Consider the following 12,706-nt stretch of genomic DNA (forward strand, 5'->3'; position numbering starts at 1 on the left):
GGTATTTGTCAAGTGATTACTATGGGACACGTGAGGCTCACAGTCGTAATCCCCTTTTTACCAATGAGGTAACTGAGGCACAGAGAAGTGAAGTGGCTTGCCCAAGGCCACACAACAGACATGTGGCGGATGGCAGACAAAGAACTGGGGTATTTGTCAAGTGCTTACTATGGGACACATGGGGCTCACAGTCGTAATCCCCTTTTTACCAGTGAGGTAACTGAGGCACAGAGAAGTGAAGTGGCTTGCCCAAGGCCACGCAACAGACATGTGGCGGATGGCGGACAAATAACTGGGGTATTTGTCAAGTGATTACTATGGGACACGTGAGGCTCACAGTCGTAATCCCCTTTTTACCAATGAGGTAACTGAGGCACAGAGAAGTGAAGTGACTTGCCCAAGGCCACACAACAGACATGTGGCGGATGGCGGACAAATAACTGGGGTATTTATCAAGTGATTACTATGGGACACATGGGGCTCACAGTCGTAATCCCCTTTTTACCAGTGAGGTAACTGAGGCACAGAGAAGTGAAGTGGCTTGCCCAAGGCCACGCAACAGACATGTGGCGGATGGCGGACAAATAACTGGGGTATTTGTCAAGTGATTACTATGGGACACGTGAGGCTCACAGTCGTAATCCCCTTTTTACCAATGAGGTAACTGAGGCACAGAGAAGTGAAGTGACTTGCCCAAGGCCACACAACAGACATGTGGCGGATGGCGGACAAATAACTGGGGTATTTATCAAGTGATTACTATGGGACACATGGGGCTCACAGTCATAATCCCCTTTTTACCAGTGAGGTAACTGAGGCACAGAGAAGTGAAGTGACTTGCCCAAGGCCACGCAACAGACATGTGGCGGATGGTGGACAAATAACTGGGGTATTTGTCAAGTGCTTACTATGGGACACATGGGGCTCACAGTTGTAATCCCCTTTTTACCAGTGAGGTAACTGAGGCACAGAGAAGTGAAGTGACTTGCCCAAGGCCACACAACAGACATGTGGCGGATGGCGGACAGTCCTCAGAGGAATCGTCCCTGGCCCCAACAACCTCCCCAGCCAAACCCAGCCGATCCCTCTCCACCCTCGAGACTGTAAGCTCATTGTGGGAAGGGAATGTGCCTGTTTATTGCACTGTCCTCTCCCAATAACAATAATGATGATGGCATTTGTTAAGCGCTTACTATGTGCAAAGCACTGTTCTAAGTTCTGGGGAGGATACAAGGTGATCAGGTTGTCCCACGGGGGGCTCACAGTCTTCATCCTCATTTTACGGATGAGGTAACTGAGGCACAGAGAAGTGAAGGGACTTTTTTTTTTTTAATGACATTTATTAAGCGCTTACTATGTGCAAAGCACTGTTCTAAGCGCTGGGGAGTTTACAAGGTGATCAGGTTGTCCCAGACGGGGCTCACAGTCTTAATCCCCATTTTACAGATGAGGTAACTGAGGCCCAGAGAAGCGAAGTGACTTGCCCAAAGTCACACAGCCGACAAGTGGCGGAGCCGGGATTTGAACCCATGACCTCTGACTCCAAAGCCCGGGCTCTTTCCACTGAGCCGTGCTGCTTCCCATTGTACATTGTACATATTGTACAGGCTGTACATATTGTACCATGTACATATTGGACTTCCCAAAGTCACCCAGCTGACAATTGGCAGAGCCGGGAATTCATTCATTCATTCATTCATTCAATCGTATTTATTGAGCGCTTACTGTGTGCACAGCACTGTACTAAGCGCTTGGGAAGTACAAGTTGGCAACATCTAGAGACGGTCCCGACCCAACAGTGGGCTCACAGTCTAGACGTCTGACTCCCAAGCCGAGGCTCTTTCCATTGAGCCACGCTGCTTCTCTACGCCACGCTGTTTCTCTAGCGCTTAGTCCAGTGCTCTGCACATACTAAGCGCTCAAAAAATACAATTGATTGACTAACCCTCATTGCCCATCCATCAGCCTCAACGGCCTGTAATAATAATAACGGCTATGATAATAACAACGATACTAACCACAATAATTGTGGCTTTTGTTAAGCGCTTACTACGTGCCAAGCACTGTTCTAAGTGCTGAGGTACAGACAAGACAATCGGATGGGACACGGTCTCTGTCCTACACGGGGCTCACAGTCTCAGACGGAGAATGGGTATTAAACGACTATTTTACAGATGAGGCCACTGAGGCCCAGAGAAGTGAAAACCCTCTAAACCGGGAGCTTGCTGTGGGCAGGGAATGTGTCTCCCAACTCTGTTATACTCTCCCAAGCGCTTAGTACAGCGCTCTGCTCACAGTCAGCACTCAGCGTGGCTCAGTGGAACTCAATCAATCAATCAATAGTATTTATTGAGCGCTTACTGTGTGCAGAGCACCGGCCTAAGCGCTTGGGAAGTCCAAGTTGGCAACATATAGAGACGGTCCCTACCCAACAGTGGGCTCACAGTCTAGAAGGGGGAAAGAGCCCGGGCTTTGGAGTCAGAGGTCATGGGTTCAAATCCCGGCTCCTCCACTTGTCAGCTGTGTGATTTTGGGCAAGTCACGTCACTTCTCTGGGCCTCAGTGACCTCATCTGGAAAATGCGGATGAAAACTGTGAGCCCCCCGTGGGACAACCTGATCACCTTGAAACCTCTCCAGCGCTTAGAACAGTGCTTTGCACATAGTAAGCGCTTAATAAATGCCGTTATTATTATTATTATTATTATTATTATTAAATATGACTGAGTGATTGATTGAAGTGACTTGCCCCCCTTCACAAAGCAGGCAGGTGTTAGTGCTGGGATTAAAACCTGCGTCCTCTGATTCCCGGGCCCGAGCTCTTCCCATAAGGGCCACCCTGCTTCTCCTCCGGTCCACCTGCCCTCGCCGGCCAAGGAACCAATCAATCAATCAATCAATCGTATTTATTGAGCGCTTACTGTGTGCAGAGCACTGGACTAAGCGCTTGGGAAGTACAATTTGGTAACATCTAGAGACAGTCCTTACCCAACAGTGGGCTCACAGTCTAAAACGGGGAGACAGAGAACAAAACCAACCACTAATTAGAGAAGCAGCGTGGCTCAGCGGAAAGAGCCCGGGCTTTGGAGTCAGAGGTCATGGGTTCGAATCCCAGCTCTGCCAATTGTCAGCTGTGTGACTTTGAGCAAGTCACTTAACTTCTCTGGGCCTCTGTCCCCTCATCTGTAAAATGGGGATTAAGACTGTGAGCCCCACGTGGGGCAACCTGATCACCCTGTGTCCTCCCCAGCGCTTAGAACAGTGCTTTGCACATAGTAAGCACTTAACAAATGCCAATTATTATTATTATTATTATTATTAAGGGCCACCTTCCCGCAGGTCCCCCAGCCTCGCCCTCTCCCTTCCGATCTGCTAGGCGCTTCCCTCAGTCCGCTCCGGCCCTAACGGGAGCCCCATCCCGGCCTCCGCCCCCTCACCTCGCACTGGCTACGCAGCCCCCGCTCCTGCAGCCGGGACCAGATGCTCTGGATGCGGCCGGCGTGCTCGGGGTGGTTGCTGTTGTCCCCACAGGAGCACTGGTGCTTGAGCATCACTGAGTCATACACCAGCCCTGGAAGAGGAAGAGGCGGCGGCGTCGGTAATAATAACAGTACTTGTTAAGCGCTTAACTATGTGCCAGGCACTGTACTAAGTCCTGGGGTGGTTACAAGCAGATCAGGTTGGACACAGTCCCTGTCCCATGTGGGGCTCACAGTCTTAACCCCCATTTTACAGACGAGGTAACTGAGGCCCAGAGAAGTGAAGCGACTTCCCCAACGTCACACAGCAGACGAGTGGCGGAGCTGGGATTAGTACCCACGACTTTCCGACTCCTGGCCCGTGCTCTATCCACTGAGCCATGCTGCTTTTCTACGACGCAACATTCTTCAGCGCCAGAGCCCCCGCCTTCCCCATCACCCACCGCGCCTCACAATCCCAGCGTGGCTCAGTGGAAAGAGCCTGGGCTTTGGAGTCAGAGGTCGTGGGTTCGAATCCCGGCTCCGCCACATGTCTGCTGTGTGACCTCGGGCAAGTCACTTCACTTCTCTGAGCCTGTTATCTCATCTGTAAAATGGGGATGAAGACTGCGAGCCCCATGTGGGGCAACTTGATCACCTTGTATCCCCCCCAGCGCTTAGAACAGTGCTCTGCACATAGTAAGCGCTTAACAAATGCCATCATTATTATTATTATTATTATTAATCCCCTCCACGCCAACATCCCGCTCTCTCTCTCCTCCACAGAGACTCCCCTCGCCCCCGGGGCCAACAGGCACACACCCACAGCCACACACATTCACCCATTAATAATAATAGGCATTTGTTAAGCGCTTACTATGTGCAAAGCACTGTTCTAAGCGCTGGGGAGGATACAGGCTGATCGGGTTGTCCCACGTGGGGCTCACAGTCTTAATCCCCATTTTACAGATGAGGGAACTGAGGCCCAGAGAAGTGAAGTGACTTGCCCAAGATCACACAGAAGACAGGTGGCGGAGTCAGGATTCGAACCCACGACCTCTGACTCCAAAGCCCGGGCTCTTTCCACTGAGCCACGCTGCTTCTCCCTTCACCCTCTCTCTCTCCCCTCCCTCCCTCCGGCCCTAACCCGTCTGAATTTCACCGGTGGTGAAGGCGGTTGTCCTGGCAGGGGGCTCGGGCCCAGGAAGCCCCCCAGACTTGCTGGAAGCTTCGGTGGAGGGAAGCGAGGCGGGTGCAGCCGGAGAGGACTGGGCGCGGGTCAGGGGCCGGTGCCCGCCCTGGGCGAAAGACAGCAGCAGGGGGTTGCCCGGGGCCACCCGAGGTGGGTGACTGGATACCCGCGGCGGCTCCCTCAGGAAGACCTAAAGAAGGGAAAACTGGTCAGAGTCGGGGAATCCTATTCCCACTCCCAGCCCCAGCTCCTCCTGACTCACCTGTTTCGCCTCTTTCCCCACCCCAAGGTCCCCCTGTTCCTCTCTCTCTCAACTGTATTTATTGAGCACTTACTGTGTGCACAACACCGGACTAAGAGCTTGGGAGCGTACAATATAACAGACACATTCCTGCCCACAATGAGCTTACAGTCCAGAGGCCTCTTGACCACTCTCTCTCTCACTCACACACATCCACATCATCATCATCAATCGTATTTATTGAGCGCTTACTATGTGCAGAGCACTGTGCTAAGCACTTGGGAAGTACAAATTGGCGACATATAGAGACAGTCCCTACCCAACAGTGAGCTCACAGTCTAAAAGGGGACACACACACACACACACACACACTTTTTTAAAATGGTATTTGCCAAGTGCTTTCGATACGCCAGGCACTGTTCTAAGCACTGAGGTCGATACATTATTCTGATGACACCTGTCCACATGCTTTTTTTATGGCATTTATTAAGCGCTTACTATGTGCAAAGCACCGTTCTAAGCGCTGGGGAGGTGAAAAGGTGATCAGGTTGTCCCACGGAGGGCTCACAGTCTTCATCCCCATTTTACAGATGAGGTAACTGGGGCCCAGAGAAGTTAAGTGACTTGCCCAAAGTCGCACAGCTGACAATTGGCGGAGCCAGGATTTGAACCCATGACCTCTGACTCCAAAGCCCGGGCTCTTGCCACTGAGCCACTCTGCTTCTCATCTGATCTGCTCCCGCTGAAGCCAGAGCATTCCCAGGCCACTGTCCCACGATCTGCTGAATCCACTGTCCATTCCAGCTCCGAAGCCCAGTCCATAGTAAGCGCTTAACAAATCTCATGAGGATGATGATGATGATTATTCCAGCACCTGCCTGGCCCTGATGCCAATGCCCGCCCCACCCACAGATCTCTGAGCCAACCGGGTTTCTCCTCTTCAATCAATCAATCGTATTTACTGAGCGCCTACTGTGTGCAGAGCACTGTACTAAGCGCTTGGGAAGTACAAGTTGGCAACATATAGAGACAGTCCCTACCACATAACAGCACCTGTATATATGTATATATGTTTGTACATATTTATTACTCTATTTATTTATTTATTTTACTTGTACATATCTATTCTATTTATTTTATTTTGTTAGTATGTTTGGTTTTGTTCTCTGTCTCCCTCTTTTAGACTGTGAGCCCACTGTTGGGTAGGGACTGTCTCTATATGTTGCCAATTTGTACTTCCCAAGCGCTTAGTACAGTGCTCTGCACATAGTAAGCTCTCAATAAATACGATTGATGATGATGATTATAAAGAGTATATATATATACAGTATATAGCCTGTATATATGTATATATGTTTGTACATATTTATTACTCTATTTATTTATTTATTTTACTTGTACATATCTATTCTATTTATTTTATTTGGTTAGTATGTTTGGTTTTGTTGTCTGTCTCCCCCTTTTAGACTTCCCCCAGTCTTCCCCCTGAGCCTGAGCTGCGTGGCGGCAGCTGGCCTCCCAATCATCATCAACCATCATCAATCGTATCTATTGAGCGCTTACTGTGTGCAGAGCACTGTACTAAGCGCTTGGGAAGTACAAATTGGCAACATCTAGAGACAGACCCTACCCAACAGTGGGCTCACAGTCTAAAAGGGGGAGACGGAGAACAAAACCAAACATACTACCAAAATAAAATAAATAGAATAGATATGTACAAGTAAAATAAATAGAGTAATAAATATGTACAGACATATATACAGGTGCTGTGGGGAAGGGAAGGAGGTAAGATGGGGGGGATGGAGAGGGGGACGAGGGGGAGAGGAAGGAAGGGGCTCAGTCTGGGAAGGCCTCCTGGAGGAGGTGAGTGTCCTGCCCTGCCCTGGGTACCTGCTGCTGCTGGGCGTTGTGGCCGAGGTGCCGCCGCATGGGCTCCGAGGGGCCTTCGGGCTCCAGCCGTCCCAGGACCAGCTCCCTGCCCTCGGGGTCCCGCGCCCCGAATCGTCCGTCCCCTCCATCCGCCTCCAGGTCCTCGGCGGAGGGGATCTGCTGCAGTCGGGGTTTCTCGCTGGGCTTCGCGGGCCACTGGGCGGGGTGAAACGGGGAGGGAGCGCTTTAAAAAGACCCATCTTCTCAGCTTTCATCTCTGTCTCATTCATTCGATCATATTTACTGAGAGCTCACTCATTCATTCAATCATCCAATCGTATTTATTGAGCGCTTACTGTGTGCGGAGCACTGGACTAAGCGCTTGGGAAGTCCAAGTTGCCAACAGATAGAGACGGTCTCTACCCGACAGTGGGCTCACAGTCTAGGAGGGGGAGACGGAAAACATAACAAAACATGCGGACGGGTGTCAATCGCTATTATTACTATTATTTGGGGTTCATTCATTCAATCATTCAAGCGTATTTATTGAGCGCTCTGCACACAGTAAGCGCTCAATAAATACGCTTGAATGAATGAATGTGTGCAGAGCACTGGCCTAAGCGCTTGGGAAGTACAAGTTGCCAATAGGTAGAGACGGTCCCTACCCGACAGTGGGCTCACAGTCTAGAAGGGAGAGACGGACAACATAACAAAATATGCGGACGGGTGTCAATCGCTATTATTACTATTATTTGGGGTTCATTCATTCATTCATTCAATTGTATTTATTGAGCGCTTACTGTGTGCAGAGCACTGGACTAAGCGCTTGGGAAGTACAGGTTGCCAACAGATAGAGATGGTCCCTACCCAACAGTGGGCTCACAGTCTAGAAGGGGGAGACGGACAACATAACAAAACATGCGGACAGGTGTCAATCGCTATTATTACTATTATTTGGGGTTCATTCATTCATTCATTCAATCGTATTTATTGAGCGCTTACTGTGTGCAGAGCACTGGACTAAGCGCTTGGGAAGTCCAAGGTGCCAACAGATAGAGACGGTCCCTACCCGACTGTGGGCTCACAGTCTAGAAGGGGGAGACGGACAACATAACAAAACATGCGGACAGGTGTCAATCACTATTATTACTATTATTTGGGGTTCATTCATTCATTCAATCGTATTTATTGAGCGCTTACTGCGTGCAGAGCACTGTACTAAGCGCTTGGGAAGTACAAGTTGCCAACAGATAGAGACGGTCCCTACCCGACAGTGGGCTCACAGTCTAGAAGGGGGAGACGGACAACATAACAAAACATGCGGACAGGTGTCAATCACTATTATTACTATTATTTGGGGTTCATTCATTCATTCATTGATTGAATTCATTGATTCATTGATTGATTGATTCATTCATTGATTCATTGATTGATTCATTCATTCATTGATTCATTGATTGATTCATTCATTCAATCATATTTATTGAGCGCTTACTGTGTGCACAGCACTGCACTAAGCGCTTGGAAAGTACAAGTTGCCAACAGATAGACATGGTCCCTACCCGACAGTGGGCTCACAGTCTAGAAGGGGGAGACAGACAGCAAAACAAAACAAAACATATTAACAAAATACAATAAATAGAATAGTAAATATGTACAAGTAAAATAAATGAATAAGCAAATAAATAAATACAGCTCTGTAAAGGGAAGGGGTACCTCAGTCTCGTCTATCTCAATCAATCAATCAATCAATCGTATTTATTGAGCGCTTACTGTGTGCAGAGCACTGTACTAAGCGCTTGGGAAGTACAAGTTGGCAACATATACAGTCCCTACCCAACAGTGGGCTCACAGTCCGGAATGCCCTACTGTACTAAGCGCTCGGGAGAGAGCAACACAACGATAAACTGACGTACCCCCCCGCCCACGACGACGGAATAATTAAATGACAGATATGAACGTAAGCACTGTGGGGCTGGGAGGGGGAGAACAAAGGGAGCAAGTCAGGGCGACGGAGACGGGAGTGGGAGACGAGGAAGTGGGGAGGGGTGAGTCTCTTGGGGGAGATGTGCCTTTAACACAGTGATCCCACCCCTGTCCCTAAGCTGAGCCCGCCGGTCTCGCACCTCCGGGCACCTCCGGGCACCTCCTGGCACTTACCTTGCCCAGAGGTGAGTGTTGTTTGAGTCGTTCCAGGCCGCGAGGCTGCGGGGAGCCCAGTTGCTGCTGCTGCTGCTGCTGTCGAGCGGTTGAACTGGGGGGCAGTGGCTCGGAGCGCGTCCGGCCCAGGGGCCGGTGAGGGCCGGGCCACTGGAGTCGTTCGGCCGAGAGGAGCGAGTGGGCAAAGTGGAAGGGCACGGGCCCCAGGCCAGGCACTGTGGAGGACGGGGGCACGGTCAGGGTGGATGCAGGGGGGGGGCAAGGCGGCAGAGGCCAGGGAGTGGGCGAACGCCGGCGATTGAAGATTCATTCATTCGCTCATTCATTCAAGGCGGCAGTGAGGAAGAAGGGAAGAAGTGGGAGGGTTTGGCCGGACCCCCATCATCATCAGCAGAGAAGTGAAGTGACTTGCCCAAGGTCACCCAGCAGACAAGTGGCGGAGCCGGGATTGGAACCCATGACCTCTGGCTCTCAGGCCCGTGCTCTAGCCACTATACCGTGCTGCTTCTAGACTGTGAGCCCGTTGTTGGGTAGGGACCATCTCTATAGGTTGCCGACTTGTACTTCCCAAGCGCTTCGTCCAGTGCTCTGCACACAGTAAGCGCTCAATGAATACGATTGAATGAATGAATGAAAGAATCATCATCATCAATCATCATCATCTTGAAGGCCAGGTGATTGCGCCGCATGCGACAGTAGCAGCGCCTTTCTATAATAGGATGATAATGATGATGGCATTTGTTGAGCGCTTGCTATGTGCAGGGCACTGTTCTAAGCGCTGGGGAGGTTACAAGGAGATCAGGTTGTTTCACGGGGTGGGGCTCACAGTCTTAGAGAAGCAGCGTGGCTCAGTGGAAAGAGCCCGGGCTTTGGAGTCAGAGGTCGTGGGTTCGAATCCCGGCTCCACCACAAGTCTGCTGTGTGACCTTGGGCAAGTCACTTAGCTTCTCTGAGCCTCAGTTCCCTCATCTGTAAAAATGGGGATTAAGACTGTGAGCCCCACGTGGGACAACTTGATCACACTGTATCCCCCTCCCCAGAGCTTAGAACAGTGCTTTGCACATAGTAAGCGCTTGACAAATGCCATCATTATTATTATTATTATTATTCAATCGTATTTATTGAGCGCTTACTGTGTGCAGAGCATTCATTCATTCAATCGTATTTATTGAGCGCTTACTGTGTGCAGATCACTGGACTAAGCGCTTGGGAAGTACAAGCCGGCAACATATGGAGACGGTCCCTACCCAACAATGGGCTCACAGTCTAGAAGGGGGAGACGGACACCAAAACAAAACATGTGGACGGGTGTCAAGTCATCACAATAAATAGAGATAAAGCCAGATGCGCATCATTAACAAAATAAATAGAATGGGAAATATGTACAAGTGAAATAGGGTAATAAATCTGTACAGACATATAGACGGGTGCTGTGGGGAGGGGAAGGAGGTAGGGCGGGGGGACGATGGGGAGGAGGAGAGGAAAAAGGGGGCTCAGTGTGGGAAGGCCTCCTGGAGGAGGTGAGCTCTCAGTAGGGCTTTGAAGGGAGGAAGACAGCTGGCTTGGCGGATGTGCGGAGGGAGGACATTCCAGGCCGGGGGTGGGATGGACTAGGGCCCCCTCCCCAGGGGGTATCATTCATTCATTCATTCATTCAATCGTATTTATTGAGCGCTTACGGTGTGCAGAGCACTGTAGTAAGCGCTTGGGAAGTACAAGTGGGCAACATATAGAGATGGTCCCTACCCAACAACGGGCTCACAGTCAGTCCCACCTGATCAAGTCCTCAACGGGGTGGGGGGGTCCACTTACCAGCTAGCAGCGGTGCATGCGAGGCTGAAGGCTCCAGGATGAGGACAGGCTGCAGGCGAGAAGGCAGAGCACCGCTAGCCTCCGGCTCAAGGCCTTGGGACAGGAAGAGGGAGGCGTGGGAGGCCCCCAGCACTGGCACTCGGGGCCCCACGGCAGGGAGGGGTCTGCGGTCACCATCCACCTGACCGAGAGGCCGTGAGTGAGTCGGGGCGGGGAGAGAGAAGGGAAGGACGAAGCGGGGTAAGAAAGGTGAGGAGGAGCAGAAGGCGTCAGGGTGGAGAGGGGATGAGGAGTCCATGAAGGAGCCATGAAGGGACCGGAAGGTCTGAGGCCTACCCCCCCGGGGAAGTTGGCGTCTAGGCCCTGGCAGTGCCACGCAGTCCCAGACACTGGGCCCGAGCCAGAGGGGAGTCGCTTGTTCCCGCAGCTTTTCCAGCGACCTCCCCACAGTCGGCGCCCAGGTGAGCCGGGAGCTACCCTGTAAAGAACCCACTGCCTCTGGAAGGGTGCGGTCTGGCCTGGTGGTCACCAGGATGCTGAAGTCCACGGGCTGGGCAGGAGGAGGGGCGCCGACCGGGCACCGGGGCACCGTGTCGGGGCAGGATTACTGGGCCGTTGGGGGCCCGGGGCTCCCCTCACCTCGTGCCCCGGGGCGGGGCAGGGTCCGTGCTCGCTGTCATTGGGGGAACTGCAACCAGACACCGGAGTGCTGCTGCTGCTAGGGGACGAGTCTGCGGGCGGAAGGGGAGGGAAGCGGCTTTGGACAGGGCAGGGGTCTGTCCGCCCGCCCGCCCACCTCATTCTTGCCCCATGGCCTCCCCACTCCCCACTGAGCCTGCCGGGTGGACTCACCCCCGAGGGGCTCGGTGGGACGGCGCCGCAAGCTGGGTGGGGCACTCTCCTTGCGCTGCAGTGGGTTCTTCCTCCGCTCTAGAGCCTTCTTGGGCTTGTAGCGCAGCTTTAGGATGGGCTCCGACACTGCCGGGAGACCACGAGTTACCCTCCTCCTCGCCCCTCTCAGGGCACCCCCTCACCACCTCTGCCTCCTCCTTTCATTCGTTCATTCATTCGATCGTACTGATTGAGCGCTTACTGTGTGCAGAGCACTGGACTAAGCGCTTGGGGAGTCCAAGTGGGCAACATAGAGAGACGGTCCCTACCCGCCAGCGGGCTCACAGTCTAGAAGGGGGAGACGGACAACAAAACAAAACACATTAACAAAATAAAATAAATAGAATATGTACAAATAAAATACAGTAATAAATACAGACAAACATATATACATATATACGGGGCTGTGGGGAGGGGAAGGAGGTAAGGCGGGGGGGAAGGGGGAGGGGAAAGGGGGGGGTCAGTCTGGGAAGGTCTCCTGGTGGAGGTGAGCTCTCAGTAGGGCCTTGAAATGTCCCCCCCTTCTTCTTCCTCCTCCTCGGTGCCCTTTCCTCCCCCTTCTTCCTCCTCAGTGCCACTCCTACCCCTTCATCTTCCTTCTCAGTGCCCTTCCTTCATCCCGGCTCCGCCACTTGTCAGCTGTGTGACCTTAGGCAAGCCACTTAACTTCTGTGGGCCTCAGTTCCCTCATCTGTAAAATGGGGACTAAGCCTGTATATATGTATCCTGTATATATGTCTGTACATATTAATTACTCTATTTTACTTGTACATATTCTATTCATTTTATTTTGTTAATATGTTTGGTTTTGTTGTCTGTCTCCCCCTTCTAGACTGTGAGCCCACTGTTGGGTAGGGACCGTCTCTAGATGTTGCCCACTTGGACTTCCCAAGCGCTTAGTACAGTGCTCTGCACACAGTAAGCGCTCAGTAAATACGATTGAATGAATGAATGAATGAATGAATGAAGACTGTGAGCCCCACATGGGACAACCTGATTACTTTGTGTATCCCCCAAGTGCTTAGAACAGTGCTTTGCACATAGTAAGCGCTTAACAAATACCATCATTATTATTATTATTCCC

The 12,706-nt window shown here is 51.6% G+C and overlaps 1 protein-coding gene across 3 annotated transcripts in view; it reads right to left on the bottom strand.

Moving 5' to 3' along the window:
• Positions 1-12,706, bottom strand: part of HDAC7 (histone deacetylase 7) — a 68,089-nt gene that overhangs the window by 13,103 nt on the left and 42,280 nt on the right. For all 3 annotated transcript variants that reach the window (XM_038752278.1, XM_038752277.1, XM_038752279.1), the window contains exons 7-13: positions 11,584-11,709; positions 11,371-11,462; positions 10,732-10,912; positions 8,920-9,134; positions 6,781-6,975; positions 4,620-4,839; positions 3,437-3,570 (exon numbers count right to left, since the gene is read on the bottom strand). In XM_038752278.1, the coding sequence (XP_038608206.1) occupies positions 3,437-3,570; positions 4,620-4,839; positions 6,781-6,975; positions 8,920-9,134; positions 10,732-10,912; positions 11,371-11,462; positions 11,584-11,709 (1,163 nt within the window). The remainder of the gene's footprint in view (positions 1-3,436; positions 3,571-4,619; positions 4,840-6,780; positions 6,976-8,919; positions 9,135-10,731; positions 10,913-11,370; positions 11,463-11,583; positions 11,710-12,706) is intronic.

Source organism: Tachyglossus aculeatus, chromosome 10 (assembly GCF_015852505.1).
Source record: "Tachyglossus aculeatus isolate mTacAcu1 chromosome 10, mTacAcu1.pri, whole genome shotgun sequence".
Taxonomy (NCBI): Eukaryota; Metazoa; Chordata; class Mammalia; order Monotremata; family Tachyglossidae; genus Tachyglossus; species Tachyglossus aculeatus.